At 44.9% G+C, this 26,360-nt stretch overlaps 1 protein-coding gene across 9 annotated transcripts in view; it reads left to right on the forward strand.

The window, feature by feature from the left end:
- PRRC2C (proline rich coiled-coil 2C) overlaps positions 1–26,360 on the forward strand; it is a 96,217-nt gene that overhangs the window by 14,802 nt on the left and 55,055 nt on the right. For 8 of the 9 annotated variants that reach the window (XM_044301619.1, XM_044301623.1, XM_044301624.1 and 5 more), the window contains exons 2-11: positions 9,856–10,028; positions 11,986–12,163; positions 12,267–12,379; positions 14,647–14,772; positions 16,259–16,500; positions 17,288–17,367; positions 18,022–18,140; positions 20,945–21,035; positions 23,063–23,219; positions 25,357–25,440. In XM_044301619.1, the coding sequence (XP_044157554.1) occupies positions 9,917–10,028; positions 11,986–12,163; positions 12,267–12,379; positions 14,647–14,772; positions 16,259–16,500; positions 17,288–17,367; positions 18,022–18,140; positions 20,945–21,035; positions 23,063–23,219; positions 25,357–25,440 (1,302 nt within the window). In that variant the 5' untranslated portion in view covers positions 9,856–9,916. The remainder of the gene's footprint in view (positions 1–9,855; positions 10,029–11,985; positions 12,164–12,266; positions 12,380–14,646; positions 14,773–16,258; positions 16,501–17,287; positions 17,368–18,021; positions 18,141–20,944; positions 21,036–23,062; positions 23,220–25,356; positions 25,441–26,360) is intronic. The other variant, XM_044301626.1, reaches the window with a different exon arrangement.

The following is a 26,360-nucleotide window of genomic DNA, read 5'->3' on the forward strand; positions in this document are numbered from 1 at the left end:
GTGGCATCGGCCGCGGCTGCGGTTTTCTGTCATCGCTGGATGTCCGCCACACGGAATCCTTCTGGGTCCACGGCTTTTATCATTGCTGGACGTCCTCCCTGATGGGTCAAGGACAGGACCTCTGAGCGCCACACACACCTGTCTGAATTTTCAGCTGATTGCTCTGGTATCGGACAGGGCCCCGTAGTTCCTTTTGGGTCCAGGTGTTTTCGGTATTCCCTTGTATTTTCTGCTTAGTTGTGCTACATGGCGGAGGGGCAGTCCTCTTGGACCTTGCCGTCGTCTGCACCTGTCTGGTGCTTTCTCCCCCCTGGAAGTTTTCTGTATGCCGGTCGCAGCTGGTTTCTACATTTCTATGTAGGCTACCCCGGTTTTTTCATGGCGACTTCTGCATTCCTTATGCATATGGATGTCTGTCGTTTTGTGGTACATCCCGAGCTGCTGTACTTGCCCTCTCTGGGACAATGTTTAAGGTTTGCTGGTCAATATTCTTGGTACGGCTAGTTGTCCATGGCCAATGCCCCTTCCCCTATGGTGGTTTCTTTTCGCCTTTCCTGGATATTCTGGATTGCGTTGTCTTCTGGTGGTTCAGCTTCTGGTTCCTTGTGAGCCCATACTGGGTACTCCTTTCTGGAGTCCCTGTCCCTGTTCATTTGAGGTCCTCTTGGGATTTGTGTCTCTTTTTCCAGCCTCCCACGTCAAGTACCTGGTATTGAGTGGTTTAGTGCTGCGGTTTGCAGTTCCACCGTATGGTCTCCTTCGGGAGGGACCTCCTCCTGTTGTAGGACCTTTCCTCTTTAGGTTTTTTGGAGTGCTCTCCTTCTACTCCCATGTCTCTCAGTCCAGTGTGTCCTGCCGAGGTTGCCTGGCCTGTATCTGGCTTCTTTTTTCCATGATACTTCACATGCCCAGTGTTTCCTCTGGTCTTACGCTTCACGGTGATATCTTGTTTTCGGAGGCTTGCGCCTCGTCTCCTGTTTTTGGGGACGCAGGAGCTATCGTTCTTTTCCTGGTTTTTTACCTACAACCCCCTCCTTCTCCAGGGTTGGCGGTTTCCTCTAGCAGCCTTGGGTTTTCACCTTTACATGGGGCGCTTAGCTTCTTTCCTGGCCTTGCGGTGAGGGGAGTCCCCTCCCTTCACATGTGAGCCTTGCTATGGCTCCCCCACTCGTTTGGTTTTCAGTGCTTCCCTGTTTCTTTTCTCCCCTGGCCTTTCAGGGGATGGCCACAGGTTTTTTGGGTCTGGAACAATGTAGAGCGTTGGGTAGTTTCACCACGCGGTGCTGTCCTAATTTTTTCTCCAGCCCTTGGCTGCGCTCTGTTTCCTTTTGCCACCTTCTTGCATTTGGGATTTTCTTCCAGTCATTTGTCCTGGGGTGCTGGCAGTCTTCCCTGCTTCTTCTGAGGTTTCTTCCTTGTTATGGAACCTCTTGCCCATCTCGTGTTTTTTCCCGTTGGGTCACATGGTTCTCCTGCACCTGTATGCCCAACCGGTGGCGCGTCTCTTCTTTTCCCTCCCTCAGGGACTGCTTTGGGACGTCCCATGGTGCTGTGTCCCCCAATGCCATGCACGAGAAAATTGGATTTTTTGTACTCACCGTAAAATCCTTTTCTCGTAGTAGGCATTGGGGGACACAGATCCCTCCCTATGTTTTTTCTTCCGCTTCTCCGGGCTGGTCTCTTGATCTTTCCCGGTACGGGAGTTGTTGGTTCCTTGCTTTTCTTCTCTCTCCTACTGCTTTTGGTACAAACTGAATAGCCTCGTGCCTGTGGAGAGGGTATAGCCCACCTGGGAGGAGCCAACACTTTTTGTGTCTAGTGCCTCCTAGTGGTAGTTGGACATATACCCATGGTGCTGTGTCCCCCAATGCCTACTACGAGAAAAGGATTTTACGGTGAGTACAAAAAATCCAATTTTTTGGTTGCTCTATATTACTCTTTTTTGAGGCAATGTAACAAAAAATTTAATTCTAAAATTGTTTCTACATTCGCTATTTAGTTTTGTGGAACACCTAAAGGGTTAACATAGTTTGTAAAGTAATTTTTGAATACCTTGAGGGGTGTAGTTTCTTAGATGGGGTCACTTTTTTGGAGTTTCTAGTCTAGGCTACATCAGGGGGGGCTTCTAATGGGACATGGTGTAAAAAAAAAAAACTGTCCATCAAAATCTGCCTTCCAGAAACCGTATGGAGTTCCCTTCGTTCTATGCCCTGCCGTGCGGCTATATAGCCATTTACGACCACATATGGGGTGTTTCTGCAAACTACAGAATTGGGGCAATAAATGTTTAGTTTTGTTTGGCTGTTAACCCTTGCTTTATTACCGGCAAAATGGATTTAAATTTTGCCCAAAAATAGGTGTTTTGGCACAGTTTTTATTTTATATTTTTAACACCGTTCATCCGAGGCGTTTGGTAAAAAGTTATTTTTATAGCGACGACTTTTACGCACGCGACGATGCCCAATATGTATGGCTCTCAGACTTTAGAGACACTAAGCAGGCATCCTAAAACTGCGGCCCTCCAGATGTTGTAAAACTACAATTCCCACCATGCCCTGATGATGGCTGTAGGTTGTCTGGGCATGCTGGGAGTTATAGTTTTACAACATCTGGAGGGCCGCAGTTTGAGGATGCCTGCACTAAAACTAATATTTTTTGGGGAAAGAAAAATTGTTTTCGTGTCTCCAAAGTCTGAGAGCCATAGTGTTTTATGTTCTCTAGTGAACTGTTGGGGATTATAAAAATTTAGTACTCCATGGAAGTGTGATACTCCCTGAAGCAATCGATAATGCAGAGGCCCGGATGATCGGGGCACGTGTCACATTGAGTTGTGGTGTCCTTCCGTATCCCCCTCTTGTGACACACTCTGCACTTTTTTTGGGTTCGTCCCTTCTTTCCAGTATGGGGGACCACACCTGGAAAGTGTTGGCCAGGGACGATCCGGGCGCCTCCAGTTCCCGAGGTACTCCGGCCTGCTCTTTCCCGGTCCGAAAAGATCAGGTCTTTGAGGACTGCCTCATAGAATTGGAGGAATGTCCCTGTGCTGCCAGCGCTTCGGGATAGTACAAAAGAGTTGTACATGGCAACCTGCACCATGTAGACCGCAACTTTTTTGTACCATGCCCGGGTTTTGCGCATGGCGTTATATGGCGTGAGGACTTGATCAGAGAGATCAACTCCTCCCATATACCGATTGTAGTCGACGATACAATCGGGCTTGAGGACCGTTGCTGCGGTACCTCGCACAGGGACTGGGGTGGTGCTGTTACCGTGGATTGTGGACAGCATAAGGACATCCCTCTTGTCCTTATACCTGACCAGCAACAGGTTTCCACTGGTAAGTGCACGGGTCTCACCCCTGGGGATAGGTACCTGGAGGGGGTAGGCAGGGAGGCCGCGTTGATTTTTCCGCACGGTCCCACAAGCGAACGTGGATCTGGCGGCAAGGGACCTGAACAAGGGAATGCTGGTATAAAAGTTGTCCACGTACAAGTGGTAACCCTTATCCAGCAGTGGGTACATAAGGTCCCACACGAGTTTCCCGGTAACACCCAGAGTGGGGGGACATTCTGGTGGTTGAATCCGGGAATCTCGCCCCTCGTACACACGAAATTTGTAAGTGTACCCTGAGGTACTCTCACAAATTTTGTATAGCTTCACGCCATACCTCGCCCGCTTTGTGGGAATGTATTGGCGGAAACTGAGTCTCCCCTTGAACGCAACGAGAGACTCATCAACCGCGACCTCCCTTCCAGGTACGTAGGCCTGCTGAAATGTGGCCCCAAAGTGATCGATGACCGGCCGTATCTTGTACAGCCGGTCATAGGCAGGATCACCTCGGGGGGGACATGCTGCATTATCGGAATAATGCAGACATTTCCGGATGGCCTCAAACCGGTGACGTGTCATGACCATACTGTACAGTGGGGTCTGGTATAGGACGTCCCCACTCCAGTATTGCCTGACACTGGGTTTTTGGACTAGACCCATATGCAGCACGAGGCCCCAAAATGTCCTCATCTCGGCTGCACTGACCGGCGTCCAGCCACCGGGTCTAGCCAAAACTGAGCCTGGGTTTTGAGCGACGAACTGTTGGGCGTACAGATTCGTCTGCTCCACCATCAAATTCACCAGCGGGTTACTGAAAAAAAAACTAAAAAAGTCTATTTCAGTAAACCCCACTGTGGGAATCTGGATTCCAGGATTGCCAGCGAAATCCGGAATCTCAGGCTCAAAGTCCACTGGGGGACACCAGCTAAGTTCATCGGCAGGGGGCTCCGGTGAACTTATTTGGTGGGCCGGGAAACCAGTACGAACCCCAGGGCGGCTCGTACTAGGGTGGGCCACAGGATCCCTAGCATGTGTGGCCCCTGGCTCCGCCTGGCGGCGTCTCCGCTGCCTTGGTGGCTCATCGTCATCCGATGATGATGAGGAGGATGCGGATGACAAAAGGAACGTGGGGTCATCCTCATCCTCACTGGGGCTCTCAGAGTCGGAGGCAATCTGGGCATATGCCTCCTCGGCTGAGAACACCCGGCGGGCCATGGGTGTGTGTGTGTGCGTGTGTATGTGCGTGCGTGTAAACCTTTATTCTATGTGCGTGTGTGTGGGGGCACGGGTGTTCACGTACTAAAAAGTCCAGGCAAAAAAAATGGGCAAGTGTTAGGAAAAAAAAAAAAAGTTCAAACTTGCTGATCTGCGGTTCAACGCTGATCAGCGGTCGGTGGGGTGGTGGGGCGGGCGATGCGCTAACAGTGGACGGACGCTAAAAAGTGCCGGCCAGTCAGCGCACGCAGAAAAAAAAAAATGTGGTGGTGGGGGAAGGGTCTGGTGGTGGGGGGAGGGGGTTGGTGGGTGAAGGGGGGGGCTGGTGGGTGGGGGGGGGCTGGTGGTGGGGGGGATGCGGGGGGGGGGGCAAGTGGCAGGGGGGGTCTGGGGTCTGAAAGTTGAAAAAAAAAAGTTTGGAATAAATGTGCTTTTTTTTTTTTTTTTTTTTTTCTAACTTTTCCCTTCTTTCCCTGCCTAACGGTGCCTCTCCCTCACTGACCCTAACCTACCTGGGTGGCGATGGGTGCAGGAGGGTGATGGATGCCGATTTAGGGGGACACAGGAGCTGGTGCTGGACGATGCTGCACGGTCAGGGTGCTGGACAGGAAGAGGAGGGGAGAGAGGAGCGCAGGAAGTTTGAATCTCGCGCCTCTCTCCCCTGCACCAATCAGCACCCTGGACAGCGGCGTTCAGCACCAGGGCCAGCTCCGCCTCTGCAAATCCTCGGACTGCGATTGGTGGTGTAAAATTACGCCACCGATCGCAGTCTTTTTCCGGTTCATCGGGTCACAGGACACCCGAATGGACCGGAAACGCAGAAAACCGCAGGTCTGAATTGACCTGCGGTTTTCTGCGATCGCCGATACGGGGGGGTCCAATGACCCCCCCCTGCGTTGTTACGGGATGCCGGCTGAATGATTTCAGCCGGCGTCCCGTTCCGATTAACCCCTGCGGCGCCGGAATGCAGATTTTAAGTCAGGACGTACCGGTACGTCCTCGGTCCTTAAGGACTCGGGAAATAGGGCGTACCGGTACGTCCTCGGTCCTTAAGGGGTTAAAGCCACTTTTCTCGCAAAGGAGATGAGATCCCTCCTATGATGTTATTACTTTAGTACCTTCATGTACCTCACATTAATAATAGTGACCCCATTACATACCCCATGTAATGGCAACATGGGGTTAATATGAGGTGCATGATGGGGTCATTTACTGTTAACATGAGGCACATGGAGGTCCAAATTGATAAAACCACCTGCCTCGTATTAAAGTAGCACTCCCACAAACCTTTTTATCCTTCCGGTTTCTTCCCACACTCCAAAGACATACTGATAGGGACCTTAGATTGTGAGCTCCATTGGGGACAGTTGGGTGATAATGTCTGTAAAGCGCTGCGGAATATAGTAGCGCTATATAAAATGCATAAAATATAATAAATATATTCTGACCGGTTAGAAAGGTACCAGATGTAGTGAAGGTCCTTTTCTTATCCTTCTGAGCCTCAGCTGTGTCATGTGACCCCATGATGTAGCTCCTCACATAATGGGCAATATGTGGTTAACGTGAGGTACATGATTGAGGTATTTACTGTTAGTATGAGCACAGGAGGTCCAAACTGCTAAAACCATGTGCCTCACATTTGGGCTTCAAAATGTGAATCGGATAAAGACCAAAATTACACTCCTGTTCATGAGGCCTAATAGTATCAAGAGCCTCCATGCATTAGCCCCATGTTGTCCCTTATGTGAGGAGGTGGGTGATGGGGTTACTATTAATGTGAGGCATGTGCTTTTATCGATTTTAGACTTCCATGTGCCTCTCATTAGTGGGAAGTGACCTCATCAAGCAAGTTTCCTCCTGGCATGATGGGCAATCGATGCTTGGCCCTAAAAAAAAAAGCCTGGTCACTTGGGCAGCTAACTAAATCCCATGCCTTACATATACTATGACGTGGGCTTTATAGCCCCTGGACCTCCAGCTGTATATTTGCATAGCCTTAAAAGAACGGATTCTCCTCCTCACCGATACCGCTCCAGTCCCTGCTGTTCTCTGCTCCCTATCCTGGTATGAAACGCCAGAAATGGCAGAAAAGTCCTGCTTAGCCCCACTGACCTTAGTGGTGACCCCACCGAGGGACCAGTGGAAACCAGATCGGTGAGGGTTTCTCTTTTAAGTGTTTTAAAGGGTCTATCCAATGTCTAAAACATGCCCCTCATATACATTATACTTACCCTGCTCCCCGGCACCCGCGTCGCTCCCCACCTGGCCTCTGCTGTATCTCCCTGTCATACGGATCAAAACATACGGGGACGAGCCTCCCTAGCGTCGCCCGTGGTGCAGTGGCGGGGTAAGTATAAGGTGTTAGACATTGGATAACCCCTTTAAGCATTTCTAAGCCCACAGCCACCACCTTTTTGTTCATTTGGATCTGTCCTTTAAACAACTAATGTGATATTAAAGGAACTTTAAAATGTTCTCGTACTCTTTAAGGGCTCTTTCACACTTGCGTTCTTTTGTTCCGGCATAGAGTTCTGTCGTCGGGGCTCTGTCGGAAGAATCCTGATCAGTTTTATCCTAATGCATTCTGAATGGAGAGAAATCCGTTCAGGATGCATCAGGATGTCTTCAGTTCCGGACCGGAACGTTTTTTTGGCCGGAGAAAATACCGCAGCATGCTGCGCTCTTTGCTCCGGCCAAAAATCCTGAACACTTGCCGCAAAGCCGGATCCGGAATTAATGCCCATTGAAAGGCATTAATCCGGATCCGGCCTTAAGCTAAACGTCGTTTCGGCGCATTGCCAGATCCGACGTTTAGCTTTTTCTGAATAGTTACCATGGCTGCCAGGACGCTAAAGTCCTGGCAGCCATGGTAAAGTGTAGTGGGGAGCGGGGGAGCAGTATACTTACCGTCCGTGCGGCTCCCCGGGCACTCCAGAGTGATGTCAGGGCGCCCCACGCGCATGGATGACTTGATCGCATGGCACGTCATCCATGTGCATGGGGCTCTCTGACGTCATTCTGGAGCACCCCGGGAGCCGCACGGACTGTAAGTATACCGCTCCCCCGCTCCTACTATGGCAACCAGGACTTTAATAGCGTCCTGGCTGCCATAGTAACACTGAACGCATTTTGAAGACGGATCCGTCTTCAAATGCTTTCAGTTCACTTGCGTTTTTCCGGATCCGGCGTGTAATTCCGTCAAATGGAGTACACGACGGATCCGGACAACGCAAGTGTGAAAGAGGCCTAAGTAGGTTCATCTGCTGCTAGGACTGGTATCTCCGTATCATCTGGAGCAGAAAAACGCCAACCAAGATGCAGCTGCTGCTCTGGGATGAGCTGTGAGCTTTAACTTTCTCCTGGGCAGTCATTTGCCTCGGGCTGGGTGAGCTGCTAATAATTACCAGGGCACCGAGGTGTGCTATTTATATGGAGAGGTCTCAAAGCGCGGCAGCTACACATGATGCTCTGAGCCAAAGTTTAAAGGATGAGCACCACAAAACTGAACTGAAGCAGCTCTTATTTCAGCTCAAAGAAAAGCAAAAGAACCAAAAAATGCCAATAACTGGATAGAATTGATGTTATTGTCAGTACAGGGGCTTCTACCAACATTACAAGCGTAGATCAGGGGTGCACAACCTCTGGCCCAGGGGACACAGGTGGCCCCCGATGCCGTTCTGTGTGGGCCCCCAACCATCTGGTAACAGAGGCGTATGTCTTGTGGCTGCTCACATGTATCCTTCATGTATTCTCCCTTTTAGGTGAGAGTCCTAGAAGTGTAACTAGACATGTATGACATACCAGTGATGGCTTACCTACGAAACTACGACTCCCAGCATGCTCCATTCATTTCTGTGGAGTTCTGCATCTTGGGAGTTGTAGTTTTACCACAGCTGGAGTGCCGGAGGTTAGCCATCACAGATCTATACTGTATGTTCAGTATGCCATATAAATGAAATATTTCAGTTGGTGACACCCCTTTTACTTTTATTTTAGGCCCTTGGGATTGTCTGGCCCCCAACCAGAAAAGGTTGTGCCCCCCTGCAGTAGATTTATATATTTTTGTCATCAATCTCATTAAAGCGTAGGTGACCTGGCATGATTGAGTCCTGGATGTCATGAAAACAAATAGTTTAAAGGGATGTCCAGGGTTAGGGCTCGTGTACACGATTGTGTCCGTATTGCGGTCCGCCAAACAAGGATCCGAAAAAAAAATGACCCCTGTCTGCAGTCCACATTTTTCTCACTCCAATTTTTAGAAATGACGATTCTTGTCCTTTTCTTGTCTGATCTGCAGACATCTTCTGTCATTTTTCATTGTTTGCGGACCCATAGATCCACGTGCAATCTGCAAGAAATGCAGATCGGACACGAATGCAAAAGACAGGTGTGTGTGCATGAGGCTTTAGAAAACTCGTGGCTGCTTTATCCAAAAACAGTTCCATGGATTTTTGCATGCCCTATCCTTTGTTTCTGGGGGAGATAAGAGGTTTCTGGCTGCAGCTCCACCCCCTTTCAGTGCACATGCATGCTTGGCTGAGCCCAGTATGCATGTGTGGATTTTTCCGTATAACCCATTCCATAGAATTTAGCGCCCATCCACTAGTTGGACAGTTAGGTATTTATCAATAACTATTTTTTAAAAGGCTATAGCGGAGAAGAATACTTGTCTGTTTCTGAATTAATCTGTTTTTTCCATCACCCAGACATGATGCGTCTTCACAAATTACTGCTGGCCTCCTTGCAGACCCTAGAATGTTTCTGTGCCTTTACTTGCTCAGCAGCAGGATGTACTGATCTGTCGCATCCCACATGAGCTCAGATGCGTTGTATGGTATATAAACGTGAAATTGGTGGGGGGTCCTATAAGCCGCACCCCCACGTTAGGCTGTTTCAGAATAACTTTGGTGCTGGAACTGGACATTGTCTAGTGCAGGGATGCCCAACCTACGGCCCTTCTATCTGTTGCAAAATTACAACTCCCAGCATGCCCACACAGCCTGTAGCTATCGGCTTACAGCAGGGCATGGTGGGAGTTGTAGTTTTACAACAGCTGGAGGGCAGCAGGTTGAACATCCCTGGTCTAGTGGATGGAGCTGGTGACTGCAGTGCCGCAGTTACGGGCCCCGTCTCCTGCGCCGTGGAGGGGGCTACTCTGAAACGGCTGATTGATGGGTCATCAAAACCCCGCCGATCTGATATTGACAGTGCTTGCTGAGTAAAGGCCATCAATAGTAAAATTCCTAGAATACCCCATTATGGTTCCTTCAAAACCAGCCATTTCTAAGCATTTTTTTTTTTTGTGTGTAGGTGAGAACTGGGCACAAAAGTGAGGCAGAGGCTGTATCAGACTCGATGAGTTTCTTTCGTCATGTCGGAGAAGTCAGGCCAGAGCACAAAAGCAAAGGATGGGAAAAAGTATGCTACCCTCAGCCTATTTAACACGTACAAAGGAAAGTCGCTAGAAACCCAGAAAACTACAGGTGAGTTGCAGCATCATGTGAACTTACTTATGGGAGCTGTCAATCTTGTTGACTTATTTGCAGTTTGTGCCTTCATTTTAGATTAGTTTTCAAGTGTTTTTATCCGTTTTATTTCATGACAAGGGCTCCAATGATGAGTATTACCACCTCGGCAAGGTTTTTTTTTAATGTCCTTTCCGGGGACATTGTCTTTTTTCATCCACTTTGATGGGGCCGCCAAAAAGTAAATTACTCTGTGCGCTTTCTGTGTCCACATGGCCGTTCCGCAAAAAAAATATATAGAACATGTCGGACAAGGATAGAACCGTTCTATTAGGGGGTCAGCCCTTCCGTTCCTCGAAATGCAGAATGCACACAGCCACTATCCGTGTTTTGCAGATCCGCAATTTGCGGACCACAAAACGCCCAACAGTCATGTGAATTTGCCTTGCGATGCATTGTGGATGGAGTATTCCAGCTGAACCGGACTGGAAGCAGTTCTGGAGGACCCAACGTGCTGATACAAGTATAAATTTGTGATATTGAATAGCACAGCAGACTGCGCTATTCTATACAGGGGTATGAGGCATTATACTTACAGTAGCAGCAAAATGGATGAAATTTAAACAGCTCTTATCTACCCTGTGGTGAATGAAAATCCTATGTTGAATCAGAGACCACATGATCACACAAGGCCTCTTGCACACGACCATTGTTTGGGTCCGCATCCGTTGCTATGTTCCGTGGCCCCAAGAAAAAAAATAGAACATGTCCTATTCTTGTCTGTTTTGCGGAAAATAGGCATTTCTATTATTGCTGGTCCATTCCTGCAAATTGCAGCACCCACACGGGCGGCATTCGTGTTTTGCGGATCCGCTATTTACGGACCGCAAAACACGCAGCGGTCGTATGCATGTGGCCTAAGGGTGTATTACACCAGATTTTTCAGCAGATGGTTGCTAACGAGTGTTCATAGCAATACTCGTTAGCGATCATCTGGCAGTTTAAAATTTAAAACTTTGCATTGAAGTGAATGTGTCCGCATCCGCCCTGTAAAAAATGTGAATCCGATGCAGACCAAAAATACGGTCGTAGTCTTAGGCTAAAAATTGGTTTCAGGAGCTTCTTATACCAACGGTGAATGTAAAATCACTGACAGCCTGGATGCCATCTGTGTTGTCAGTGGATTTTTGCAGACCCATTGACTTCATTGGGCATTTGTGGTGGCATGACCCAAGTAGTGTATGTCTCCGTGGGTCAGTGAAAACCCACTTGTGTGAAAACACATTAAAATCAATGGATCCATGCAGAGCACGGACAGCACACATGTAGATCTGTATGAACAAGGCCTAACTTTCAGCATCTGCTGTATAGTTATGTTGGTAACACTGAGGTGGATTTTGCAATTAAAAAGGTGTAAATGTTACTTAGGATTATATTTTTTTTTTTTTAAGTAAGGCTACTTTCACACTAGCGTTCGGGGCTCCGCTTGTGAGTTCCGTTTGAAGGCTCTCACAAGCGGCCCCGAACGGATCCGTACTGCCCTAATGCATTCTGAGTGGATGCGGATCCGCTCAGAATGCCTCAGTCTGACACAGTTTGTCCTCCGCTCAGCAGGTGGACACCCGAACGCTGCTTGCTGGCCGTGCGGAGGCAAACGGATCTGTCCAGACTTACAATGTAAGTCAATAGGGACTGATCCGTTTGAAGTTGACACAATATGGCTCAATTTTCAAACTGATCTGTCCCCATTGACTTTCAATGTAAAGTCTGGACGGATCCGTCTGAGCAACTTTCACACTTAGAATTTTTTCTAAACTATAATGCAGACGGATCCCATCGTCTGCATTATAGGAGCGGATCCGTCTGTGCAGACACCAGACGGATCCGCTCTGAACGCAAGTGTGAAAGTAGCCTAAGTTGGGTGCTGTTTTGTAATGAGCTGCCATAATTTATTTATTTATTTTATTTATTTTAGTTGCTGCACGTCATGGACTTCAAAGCTTGGGAAAAGTTGCTGTATCTCGGCGCATGCCACCACCTGCAAATTTACCCAGTCTAAAGGCAGAAAATAAAGGCAATGACCCAAATGTGAATATTGTACCCAAAGATGGCACCGGATGGGCATCCAAACAAGAGCAGTCCGAAGAGGAGAAGTAAGTTCTACCCCATTGATACCTTTTTAATATTTTGTCTTTTTATACTTACAAATTGAGAAGTTCTAAGCAACTTAATGTCACATTTTATTTATTTCTCTAGAGCACCAGAAGTGCCTCCTCCACCTCCAAAGCCTGTTGTTCCTCCCCCTATAACTGAGGCTCCTGTGGTTGCCAAATCTTGGGCCAATACCAAGCCAGGTGGACACGGAGATGGTAAGATGAGTTTTGGAGTAAATACTGCTATATATCTTTGTTTTAACAAAAAAAAAAAAAAAAACACACAAAAAAAGAGGTAAGAGATATAGTAAGAAAAAAGTAAGATATATGCTTAAAAAAATAATATATAAAAACTCTGGGGAAACTTTTTTTTTTTTTTTTGCATCGCTATATTCTGGCCTTTGAACTTTTTTATATATTTACATGTCTATGGAGCTGTGTGACTTTTTTTTATCTTTTTTGTGGGCACAGTGCAGTTTTATTTATCATTTTGATGTGTGTATGACTTTTTTTTTTAAACTTTATTTATTAATTTTTTTTACACTTAAGTCCCACTCGGGGCCTTTAAAGGGAGCCAGTCATCAACTTTATGCTGACCTCACTGAGGGCAGCATAAAATAGTGACAGAAATGCTGATGTCAGCGGTGTGTCACTCATGAGCTAAAAGTCAGTGGTTGCCGAGAACCAGCATCATAATGATTGCAGCCCAGGTCTTGAGAAGAGTCAAATCTACCTGAGAAGAGTCCTGGTTATTCATAATCTCCTGCTCTCCCCGCCCATCTGCTGATTGGCAGTTCTCTCCTAGAGAGAAAACTAGGTAGAAGGCTGTCAGTCATCAGCAGGTGGGCAGGAGATTATGAATAACCATGACTCTTCTCAGGTGGCCGTGACTCTTCTCCAGCACCAGTCTGCAATGATTGTGATGTTGGTTCTTGGCAACCACTTACTTTTTACTTCTAAATGACAGACGGCTGAAATCAACTCGCCTGTCTCTACAAATCAAAAAGCAATAATAAATACCCCAAAAGTGCGTGTCGATCCCTCAGCCGCCTCCTCCTTTTTGATTTCCACACTTAGCTTACCAACTTTTCCATTGGACCTTTTTGTCCGGGGTTTATATGTTCTTATTTGGTCCTCTGTGTGGCTCCTTCTTGGTATCCTGGGTATTCCTGTGTACTGACCCCTCAGCCTCCTCCAGGGTTTTATTCCTCACTGAAGTATGCCATCTTACTGCTGATTTTATATGTTACAATTACTGTCCAATGTATATTTAATAAATAATTTTCTATGTTTCTATATGGAGGAGCCGTAGTCCAATTTTGTTTGTGTGGAGTTTTGATTTACCACGTGTCTTTAATGACCCTATGTTAAAATTTGGTGGGTGCCGTTAGTATGAGCAGCATAAAGTTGATGACAGGTTCCCTTTAAAGGGGTTTTCTCACTAAAGCAAATGGCATCTGTCATGTAGAGAAAGTTAAAAGGGTATTCCCATCACAGACAATGGGGGGCATATCGCTAGGCTGGTAGGTGCGGGGTCCCACCTCTGGGACCAGCACCTACGCTGAGAAAGTTGCAGGGAGAGTTGTGACTGAAGGACCCCGGGGTCTGGCCACTGGCAAGCGCTCTCCCCATACAAGTGAATGGGAGCACACCGCGCATGCGGGGCCACCGCTCAGACGGAAATGGCCGAGCCATTGATGGGAATACCCCTTTAATACAAGGCACTTACTAATGTACTTTATGATACATATTGCCTCCTTTACTGGCTTGATTCATTTTTCCATCTCCATTATACACTTCTCTTTTCCATGGTTATTACTATGCTTGAGCATATCGAGCTTCGGATCATAGATCTGAAGTCAATTCGTTAAAAAAACTTGGTTGGTAATGCAGTTTCCATACAGCATTAAAATGTATGGGCTCCGTGTAGCCAAACTTTAACTCGGCTGAAGTTGCGCGGGACTTTGAATTACTACGGTATTCCTATCTGCGTATTTAAAAACATTTTAAAATAGGAATCCGATGTCTGGTTTGGTACGGGACTGCTACCTTGGTACCAATGCCCACTTTGCATTACTATTTTAAAATGTTTTTAAATACGCAGACAGGAATACCAGGTACGTGCAGAGTTGCAGAAATTCCTTGCAGATTTCTGTGCATTTCCACAGCAAAATCCGGAAGTGCTACTTGCTGATTTTGTTTTGATGCGTTTTTGACGCCGATCTTGCCATTCCATGGTGAATGATGCCGCTGCAGCTTGTATGGACTCGTGATACTCGGCCATAAGGTGCCATGTCACTGTAAAGGATGTGTGCCGAGAATATAGCTTTCTTATTTCCTTTATAGGCTGAGTGGAATTTGTGCTACACAATTATACAGAATTTTTTTTAAATGTATCTGATATAATTATGTGCTTGTGGCATTAAGAGGATGATGGGGGTTTTATCTGCTTTAACAGTTGAGATTCTGGCTTTTTTTTCCAGGTGTTCAGGTGAATAGATATTTCCAGCAAGAATTTCCCAGTCTGCAGGCAGTTGGGGATTCTGAAAAGCGAGAGAAAGATGCAACAGAAGATAATTATGGACCTGGACCCAGTTTGCGACCCCAAAGTAATACAATTGTAGATGTTGTGACTTTGCTTGTAAAACTTAGGCCTCATTCACACATACGTGGATTTTCACAGGCCGGGTTTTCACGGACCATAATCCGTGAAAATATATGTGTGTGTGAATGAGGCCTTAGAAAGGCTTTTCAGAACAGAAATTCATACATTATGCCAATTTGGGGGGACATTTTATTATTTTTGATTTCTACTTATCTTGGGTCAAATTTTTTTCCCCCCACTTTGTCTTTATTCATTTTCAACAGTTTGTCTGCTATGGGGAACCTGTCACCGGGATTTTGTGTATAGAGCTGAGGACAAGGGATGCTAGATGGCCGCTAGCACATCCGAAAAACCAGTCCCCATAGCTCTGTCATTGTTTTTTTGGTTTTTTTTAACACAAAAGCACACAGAGCTATGGGGACTGGGTATTGTGGATGTGCTAGCGGCCATCTAGCAACCAATGTCCTCAGCTCTATACACAAAATCCCGATGACAGGTTCCCTTTAATTGCTTCTTTAGTGAAACCCATTAGAGAGCTGCTCTGATGGTTCATTCTGTAGCCTTTCTCTATACTTTCCTGAAAACTCAAACATTCTGAAAGGGTTAAAAAAAAAAAGCTTTATATGTCAGACTTAGGGCTCATGCTGCACACAAACGTATTCTCTTGCCACTTCCGTTTATTTAATTTTTTGTGTGGACTGTATGCGGAACCATTCACTTCAATGGGTCTGCAAAAACAACGGAAGGTATTCCATGTGCATTCAGTTTCTGTATTTCCGTTCCGCAAAATAGTAGTGCATGTCCTATTGTCGCAAATCACGATGCCCCACTCAAGTCAATGGATCCGCAAAAAATCCGGAACACATCCGTATGTCATCCGTGTTTCATCTGTATTTTGTGGATCCATATTGTAAACAATACTATGCCCAGCCCATATTGCTCATCTGTTTGGTGAATAATAAGTTACTGTTTCCGATCTGCAAAAAATTTATCAAGTATGGAAAGCATGCGGATATGTTTTGTGCAATAACTGAACAGAAAAGGACTTAAATCAAAGAAGAAAAAAAAACTCTGATGTGGAATAACAGATCCGTGAAAAACGGATCTCACAAATGGAAAGCCAAAACGCCAGTGTGAAAGTAGCCATAGAACCATAAGAATAGAGGCTCCAGAATTGGTATTACATGGGGAATGCACAAAGCTATTGAAACAGGCATGTCGGGAGTGGTGAAAGGTCCTCTTTAAATGACTTTAACAGGGTCTCTGTGGCCGATTTGTTGTTTGTAGATTTTACCCACCGATCTGACTGCTCCAAAAGATTACTTAGTAGTTTTCTGTTACTGTTGACCACAGTTCTGTGCTAAAGATTTTGTCTGGGGTACTTTGGGCCATCAGAAGTGAACAGTCCAGCCATTTTGTATCCTTTTGTGATTGTGTTTTTTATACCTTTTAAAAATACTTGATTTTTACTGCATTTTCTATCTACACAGCTGATGTGGCCAGTTGGCGGGAAGGTGGAGGGAGGAACCTTGGAACACCGCTGGCGCCCTCTGACCAGGAAAATGCTGCTTCCGTTGGAGAGGAAGGATTGTCCCATCCTGCTCTCCCTAGTGCTGCGGATCCGAGCAAGATTGCTGATAAACGTACTGCTACCCCACAGCCTAAACTGAATGGACAGCAACCCGGCCTACCTCCTCAGTACAGAGGCATGATGCCTCAATTTGCTGGGAATGTAAGTGACTGTCTCTTTTTAGTAAGGTTTCTGGGTTATTACAATACACTTGAGTGAGGGGAAGATTATTGTAATAGTGTTTGGTCAGTAGTTTAACATTATTTTGTGCATTAGGCACAAGTAATTTTTTCCTTGGTATATTTACTACATGGATAGCTGTGTACCCAGCAGTAACAACATTTGATTGTGCTGATTATTTTCATTATGCAATTGTTTTCAGGGACTTTTGAACTGATCGGTGGCGGTCCAACACCCGGCGCTCACAGTAGCACCTTGGCCCTTTCGCTGCTCACCAAGAACGGTGCTGTACGCTGTGTAGCGGCTGTGCTTGGTATCGCAGCTCAGCCCTGTTTACTTCAATGGGGATGAGCTGCGCCTTGGCCATATGACTAATAAATGCCAAAGCTGCGAGAAGGCTACGGCGCTGTTGCGAGCACCTCTGCCTTCTCAAACAGCAGATCGGCGGGGGTCCTGGCTGTTGGATCCCCACCAGTCAGGTACTGATGACCTATCCACAGGATAAGTCATCAGTTTTGAAATCTTGGAAAAACCTTTTTTCACAAGATGTACTTGTGAATTATTATTTTTTTGTTAAAAAAAAGGACATTAACTATCCAGTCGGTTTATTGTAGTTGAATTCCAGCAGATGGTTTGGTTTGTACTATATGTAGCTAGTCTTTATGTAAAGTATGTGACTCAGTTCATGGTTACACTTCCATGGCAGTCATGCTGGCAAATAAAGAAAACATGTATACTGATTTTTCCTGAATTGACCTTTTTTCACCAGATGTTCCCTTCCTATCCTCGACTTCCGTTCCCCCCTGTGCAAGGACAAACTAAATATCCTCCACAATCAGAGACCAACAGGTAATATGACAGTTTTACTGCTGTGATGTATATATGATCTATGTTGTAGGTGTGCCAATTTAAAGTGCATCTTACCTTTTTTATACAATAGATTATTTTAGTCATTTAATTCAATTTTTTCATGTGTTGGACCCCTACCAATCAAATACTGATGACCTATGAAAATGCAAAAAAAAACCCTGTTAAAAACTTCAGCTGGAGAGCTGTCTAAAATGAAGGAAAACCCCTTACTCACCCTTTTAATGTCATGCTGCTCTTGCACCATGGTCCACTCCTATTCACTGAGGTCTCTACTGATCTTGCATCAATGGCATCATGTCCTTGACTCCTATGACAGCTGCCATTCACTGGCCTCATCGGTTACAAGCCATTCATGCACATGACTGCTGAGGTCAGTGAATAGCCGCAGCAATCACGTGAATGATTGACATGACACTATTGGAGGTACCCAAAAAGTGGCATTCGAGCAGTTGGATATTTAAAAGGAAACTTTAAAAAATAAATAAATTATAGCCCACTGCTCTGTGCCAAGTTTTAAAAAATCTCAGACCGCTTTAATTCTGGTACTCTGACTCGAGATGCTTTCTAAACCAGATCTCAAATGTCATTGGGAATTTGAAAGATTAATTTATTTATATGATTCGATGTTTTCAGACAGCCTCGACGACCACAGGCCTGGGCTGCAGAGGGCATTGAACGCCCCTCCATTATTAGTGCTAGTGAACTAAAAGAGCTGGATAATCTGGACACCGAAGCAGATGAAGGCTGGGCAGGTACTTATTTTATTTTTAATTAAATAATTGTGACATTTATCCTCTGAGTGTTGACCGAAACGTTAATTCACAATTTCAGCAACTTTTTTTTTTTTTTTTTTTTTTTTTTTGAGACATGCAATTTTCAAATATACTGGTCCCTGGTTTGCAACGTTTTCAAATAGTGGTCTCTTCTGGTCCATCGTAGCTTGAATGGGTGCTCAATGGGTACCTTTTCTTCAGAACATAAATGCGATTGGACATGTCCTCTAATCACTGATTACAAATCAGGCCAACAAGCAGTCACTGGAGGACATTTACATTAATGTATAATGCACCCTTATGGGTAACATCCGAGAGGTAAAGGGACTTTCAGAACCAACTACCAGTATTCTATCGTTAGTTACAACATGCTGTCATCAAAAGGATATTCCTTTCTGGAACATTATTGGCATATTGATAAAACGCAGCATAAGTTTCTGATCGGTGCAGGCTCGACCTCATTGACACGCCCCTTTTTTCAGATGGCAGTTTCTAGAGTCCACTGAGGTTAATATACAATGTATTTCTTGTAAAGCTCCTTAAAGGGGTTGTCTCATCATAGACAATGGGGGCATATCGCTAGAGTATGCTCCCATTGTCTTATAGTATGCTGAAGGAAATTGTATAGCTGCAGGTAGGGATGAGAAAAGGGAGATTTGGATCTTAGATCTGAAGTCGCTTCGATCCAAACTTTGTTTTAAAGCTGTACAGAGATCCATCTCCATACAGCATTAAAATGTATGGGCTCCGGCGAGGCGAAAGGAGTTATTACTGAAGTCTTTCAAGACTTCGGTGAATAACTTTGACGTTTGATTATTAACCTGAAAACAATTTTAAAACAATATTCCGAAGTCTGCTTTGGTACCAACTAGTACCTCGGTACTAAAGCAGACTCTGGAACCAAGTTTTGAAATGGTTTTGAAGTAGAAAAATCAAGTACCCCCCATTTATGCATGATTTAGTGATAACTGCTTTGCCTCCCCAGAGCCCATATATTTCAATGCTGTACAGAGTCTGATCTATGTACAGCATTACAACAAAGTTTGAAGCGAAGCGACTTTGGATATAGGATCCGAAGCTCGCTTTGCACATCCCTAGCTGCAGGGCTCTAACTAAGAATGGCATCCACCATTTGTTACGGTAGCATAAAAGTTGGACTTAATATTTATGGGCCATCAATTTTAAAGCGAATCTGACAATAGTTTTGACCATGCTAAACTGTTAACAGCACTATGAAGGGACTAAGAAGAGCATGAGATGAATACATTTTGTTGATATTTTCTCATCAGGAGTAGTGTGCATGTGAAGTTTTATTCTGCTGTATATAGAGCAATACAATAAAAAGAGCACTTCAAAGTGAAGCTCTAGTGCAGTAGCAGAATCTGGCAGAATAACCCTAACTCCCCATCCTATATCCAGTGCTGTTAACAGTATGGCATGGTATAAAGCACTGGCAGAACTCTTTAAATTGATTGTCTAGTTTTCTCATATTGATGACCTATCCTCGGGAAATGTCTTGAATATCAGATCGGCAAACGTCTGACTCCTGGCCACCCCCCCGATCAGCTGTTTCTCTTTACTGTTCACCAGGGGTTCTGGAAGTCGGACGCCCCACCTATCTGATAGGATAGGTCCTCAATATGAGAAAACTGGACAACCCCTTTAATGTGGTTGCACATTCTTTTGTCACTTTTGCAAAAATGGTCTGCACTAGAATACAAAATTATAAAACCAAAATGCCCATATTTACACAGATTAAAATACACTTTAAAGAGGTATATGATGTCTTGAGAACATCTGGAAAAGCATCGCCAAATATCCAGAAAAACAGAGTAAGGGCTTATTCAGACGACAGTAGGTCTATTGCATTTTGTGGAACGCACACGGTCAGCCCTATGATAGAAATGCCTATTCTTATCCGCAATTGTGGACAAGAATTAAGTATGGAAGCGGACAGCACACAATGTGCTGTAAGCATCTTTTGACGCAAAATTGCGGAACGGATGCGGATACATAAATATGGTTGTGTGAATGAGCCCTTACCATATTTTTACTTCTCTTTTTAACTATTAAAGCACAAGAACTATAAAAATGTTTTATCGCTATAATCGTACAGACCCGTAAGGTGAAGATAACATTTAATAAATTTTTACCACATAGGACACTGTAAAAACGATTAGCTTGCTATAAATCTAGCAGAGCAATGAATGGGGAGATCTCTGGATCCATGTGAGGCACAGGGCTGGCCCTAGATTTGTTAGTGTCATTAGGGATGAGCGAATTTCATATTTTGAAATTTGTTCACACTTCGTTTGGTGGTAAAACCAGAATTGCGTTATGGATTCCTTTACCACGGACAATAACGCAATTGTATGACGGAATGCCTTTAGAGGCATCCCGTTATTCATTTGGTCATAATAGAAGTCTATGGGCTGCTTAATGGATCTGTCCTGTTTGTTATGCAGGAGAGGTCCCATTTTAAAGTGGCGGTGCACTGTGGAAGGGTCAGTGTTAAGGGGCGAGGTGCTGTAGAGGTCCCTGTTATGGGGGGATACTGTCTATCTTTTAACGGCACACACAAACATTATGTGAAATAGATAAAATATACCCGTGCGACGCCGGGTCCTTCTGCTAGTTAAAAATACAAAAGACCTTAATAAAGTATGTAAAAGAAAAAAAGTGTTTATGGCATTAGGGACACCTTAACAAAAAAACAAACAAAAAAAACTGTTAGGAAGGGGTTAATGAGACATGTGATACATATTTGTTTTAATCATTTGCAGGGGAACAGAGTGAAGTAGATTACACAGAGCAACTTAACTTCAGTGACGATGATGAGCAATCTCCTGGTCAGAAAGATAAATCGGAAAGCTGGTAATCCTCCTCTGTTTCTTATCTTTTATCCATGTATCCGCTGTAAAACTGTTTATGATCATGTAATGTAGTTGTCTGACTTGCAGACCTTTTTTGTATTTTTTTCCTTCATTTGTTTGTATTTATCCCCTTTTTGTACTTTGAATTAAAATTTTGCTTTTGTACTCTTCACGTGTTCTCCCCTGTATTTTATTTTGGTCACGCTAACCACATGAGGGTTGACTACTGTCCCTACTGCTCCGCTCAGTTCTGAGGATGGCAGCTCAATCTCCATTAGCAATGCAAATGTACAGTATGTAAGCTATAGCTTGCTACGGTCACATATCAACTGCATTGTGACTAAACAGAGCACAGTTCAGCGCAGGTCGGAGCTACACAATGGTTACATTTATTGATCTTGACTAGAATCTATAGGTTTATTAGATGTGTATTACCTATCAAGATATAATAAATGGGCCCGGTGTTAAAAAGAAAAAAAAATGGTATAACATAAATTGTTGCACCTACACGCAGTTAAACCATGGGGTCTTGGTTTTGCTATGTACAGTGTCTTTCCACACAACTTGCCTACAGAGTGAAGGGGGGGCAAGTCTTGATTTAAAACTATATATTCATTTTCTTTTGATTTAAAACAATATATATTCATTTTCTTATAACTTTACTGCATTAACTATGTTATGTGGAATGGTTGCACAAAAGTGAAGTACATTTCCTTAAATTTCATAATTGAAGGCCAAACCTGTGAATGTACCAGCGCGGCGTCTGTTCTTGTACAACATCTTGGCCTTGCTGCTTCGAACTGTGAAAGTGGTTTTCCAGAACTTTTAGATATTGATGGCCTATCCATCTATGTCAGATTGGCAGGGGTCCGACCTGCATCCTCGCCTATGAGCTTTGCAGGAGGTAGCGTCTGCGCAGCAACCACACAGTTCTTGAAGAAAGGGGTGCAATGGTCAAGTTGGCTTTTCACTCTTGGTTACAGATGTTTGCCGAATCAGCTGGCTAACTCCATTTGACCTTTTTTGATGTAGGCGTATTGTACCCCTATTTAGCTGTCCATGTGACGCCCACAACCATCCCTGTTGCCACCAGACCATGAGGGCTGTGCTTTAGTGAGAATCTATTGTGCCTGTAGTTCAAACCATTTATGCATAGGTAACTGCTTTGGTGTTAAACCATCTAAACACTGCCGTTTCCAACGTTGAAGGAGCTACAGAATATATATTAACAGTGTTTAGACAATGTTCAACGAGTTGCCTTCAGCTGCCAAGTGCATGACATCTGTGTTGGTCCCATGTTCATATGTGCCCACATTGCTGCGAATATATGCAAATGAGCCTCTAGGAGCAATGGGGGGCGTTGCTGTTACACCTAGAGGCTCTGCTCTCTCTCCGCAACTGCCGCTCCCTCTGTAGGGGCAGGCATGATATTTTCAGAGGCTCATTTGCATATATTAAAACATGATTGTTTTCAGCAATGTGGGCACATGTGAACATGGGACCAACACGGATCCGTCAGCTGCCAAGCGCACATGTAACGAGTCAGCCAGTGTCATAGGTACAGATCTGCTGACATAGACACTAGGTTCTTCAGTGTTTAAAAAAAAAAAATTATATAATTTTTTTTTTTTATATAATTTATATATCTCATTCTATATAGTACATTACACATTCTCTGGTATAAAGTCTACATCCTCATCTGTCTTTCCTATATCTATCCTTCTATATCAGATATACTTATTTATTTTGTACACGTTCAGCCTTCACATTCTCACGTATCAAATCCACATCTATATCTTCATGCTATTTATCTTGAATAGTGCTAGTTGTGTATGTGTCAGCTTTATGTTGGTTCAGATCCACAGCTTACACACACACACATATACTGGTTACACATCCAACAGTCGCTCTCATTTCTATTATGACCAATGGAACGTGAACATCTTAAACGGCTTCTTATATTTGTCCAGACTTTAATATTTTCAATAAATAGTAATATTAAAACATTTGTGAAACTTTTGTACTTAGGGACGACCGCATCTCAAAAACAGAGCAGGTTCCATCAAAATCTAATGATAATACAGAAACCTGCAAAGAAATAGAAGAGCGGTCTGCCAGTACTTCTTCACAAGCACCTACTGGGCAGAAATCTCTCCTTGGGAAGGGTCCACCTCCTGATACACAGGTAGGTTGGATTGTGCGTTCGTGTTATAAAATGTGTTGTAAATTGGCTGTGGCTAATTGCTGCTTTTATGTAGGTTATTTATTATGTGCCATATAATGCACACTTATGAGCAATGCCTGCTGCTAATTCTGTATTCACTATATCCTAAAGGGGCTGTCTTGGCCTTGAAAAAAATGGGAATGGTTGGGCGCGTTGTAAATTCAAGGGGGGGGGGGGGAGTAACAAACATCCGGTCTCGTTCCTATGGCACATGTCCATGCCTCTTGTGCTACACCTGGCCAGAAATGTCATGTGCCAATAAATGGTTCTTAACCCTAATATGATGTTGCTTCTGTAGCAATCAGTAGTCCTCTGATGTGTCATCACAGGCAGGAGTACAATGAAAGATACCACCTCTGTTTTATAGACACAGCCATTCATAGTAGGTAATGGTCACAGCTTAGGCTACTTTCACACTTGCGTTCGGGGCTCCGCTTGTGAGTTCCGTTTGAAGGCTCTCACAAGCGGCCCCGAACGGATCCGTCCAGCCCTAATGCATTCTGAGTGGATGCGGATCCGCTCAGAATGCATCAGTATGGCTCCGTCTGTCCTCCGCTCAGCAGGCGGACACCCAAACGCTGCTTGCAGCGTTCGGGTGTCCGCCTGGCCATGCGGAGGCAAACGGATCCGTCCAGACTTACAATGTAAGTCAATGGGGACGGATCCGTTTGAAGTTGACACAGTATGGCTCAATTTTCAAACGGATCCGTCCCCCATTGACTTTCAATGTAAAGTCAAAACGGATCCGTTTGCACTATCATGAACAAAAAATTTTTTTATTTTTTTTTTGTTCATGGCAATGCAAACGGATCCGTTCTGAACGGATCTAAGCGTTTGCATTATAGGTGCGGATCCGTCTGTGCAGATACCAGACGGATCCGCACCTAAACGCAGGTGTGAAAGTAGCCTAATCTACTCCCTCCCTGTACAATGACCTCTGCCCAGGTCACAGAGCACATCTACAGAGCTTTCCCATAGAAGTCGGTGAGGTCAGCTCCAGACTATTGTCTATGGCACAGCAGTAAAGCATGTCTCTAAATGCTAGAAGGCTTCTCACATAATCATGTAAGGGAAATAGAATTTAAAAAAACTTAAACATTTAAAACAGAGAAAAAGAATGTAACGCATATCTATTTTGGAGAAAAAGTATGGGTGACGCATTATAAGTTTATACAATATTCACCTGAAGGTTTAAAAACCTGAAGGGCTCTGTTTTTGTAGGTGACACTAGGAAGGGACACATGGGTTGGCCGACATCTGGGACATTATTTGTGACCAGCTGGGCACCATTAGTCTTAAACTGGACAGGCTGCCTTATCCTTACCAATCCCCTTTGTGGTGGCTGCAGCCCTGACAACAGATGGAGTATTATGAAGAGTGATTGACAGGTCGACACCACCTATTGTAGTCCAGATTTCTGGAAAGGTGGACGGTTACTATCTCTGCTGCTATTCTGAGAGAATGATCAGCCAGGCCTAAAATATGTATTTTCATTTCGAGTTAAAAACCACATATCAGTATTTTCTCATCACAATATGGCCACTAGACTAACACCATTTCTAGACCAGTGTATATGTAAGGACCTGGACACAATGCATGTATCTTTTTGAAAGGCACTTTCATGCAGCCCTGGCCCCATAGACGTGAATGAGGCTTGTGTGAAAAACTGAAGGCATCCGGGTGCGATACGGTTTCTACGTCTTTTAAAGTTATAAACCCTTTTATTTTTTTATTTTCATCAGATTAACCGTACATTATATGACAATAGGATATCAATACAGTTAAATCAATCATATCCAAATCAACACGTCAATAACACTGCATCAAATAGACCTTTATTAAATCTCCCGCCCCCCCCCCAACTACCTCCCCCTCTCCGTTTGGTCATCTCCCTCGATATGGATAAAAATGCTCCAATTCTTACATCTTAACTTCCAAATCCCCTTAGGACCATTCCATTCCAAATATGCATCAATCTCTGAGACCCCCCCCCCCCCCGCAGGTCCAGCCAGCCACACCTGCTATTGCTTCTTAAATTTCTGTACAGTGCCTCTTTTAATATAGGTGCCACTCTTTTTACACTTTTCTCATGTTACAGGATAGACGCCAAATGCCTCCATCCTTATTATCTCTTGATAAGAATATTCCACCTCTATTGCAACCAAAAAATGCTCCTCAGCAGGTATGGCTTGGGGTCTTTTCTAATTGAGCAGCGTTAATGGGGTATAAGGGTTGTATTTAACTTGCGCTTTATATATTTTAATTAGTGTTGAGCGAATCAAGCTTCGAAGTTGTTTCGGTCAAACGCTTCGATTTTAAAGAGGACCTGATGCCAAAAAATGCAATGCAATCTGAACGCACAGTGTTATAGAGCAGGATGTGCTGAGAAGCTTGATAATTTTATTTCTCGCCCATTTTCCTTGGGGGACACAGACCTTGGGTATAGCTCAGCTCCCTAGGAGGCGTGACACTAAGTAAAACTGTTAAGCCCCTCCTCCATCAGCTATACCCTCAGCCTGGAGATAGAGGCTACCAGTTTTAGCTTAGTGTCCAAGGAGGCAAGACACTCCCTGCTACTGCAGGGCTGTTTTCTCCTTGTTATTTTTACTTTTTCTTCTAATTTTGTTATTTTATTTTTTCCTAGGGATACCAGAGACGCATTAGACCTCTCTGCTCTCCCGGGGTTGAGCTGCGCCAGTGCCAACTTATCTGCACTGCTGCCTCCCCCACAGAAGCAATAGGAGGATCTGGGCAGCAATGGCTCCCCTACATCCCGCCAGCTAGGGGGTCGCCCGCACGCCAAGCCCCTCTTCCAGCTTCCTGCCACTGCGGTGCCAGTGGCTGAAGGGGCGACCCTGCTGGAAAGGACTGAGGGTGAAGACGTCGGACGGTGAGATGGCTATTCCAGCCCATACCCCGTCCCTATCTGCAGCATCTACCCCTCTGGGTAAGGGGGGCACCCGTGGTCGCTCATTCTGAGCGCTCATCTGCAGGACAATGCAGCACAGCAGCATCCTCAGCACCCCCACGCCGTTTCCCCCCCTCCCCCTCATTCGGGGCTGACTCCATTTTTCTCTTCTCTCTCTCCCCCTTCCCGCCGAG

The sequence above is a fragment of the Bufo gargarizans genome, chromosome 7, assembly GCF_014858855.1.
Source record: "Bufo gargarizans isolate SCDJY-AF-19 chromosome 7, ASM1485885v1, whole genome shotgun sequence".
Lineage (NCBI taxonomy): Eukaryota > Metazoa > Chordata > Amphibia > Anura > Bufonidae > Bufo > Bufo gargarizans.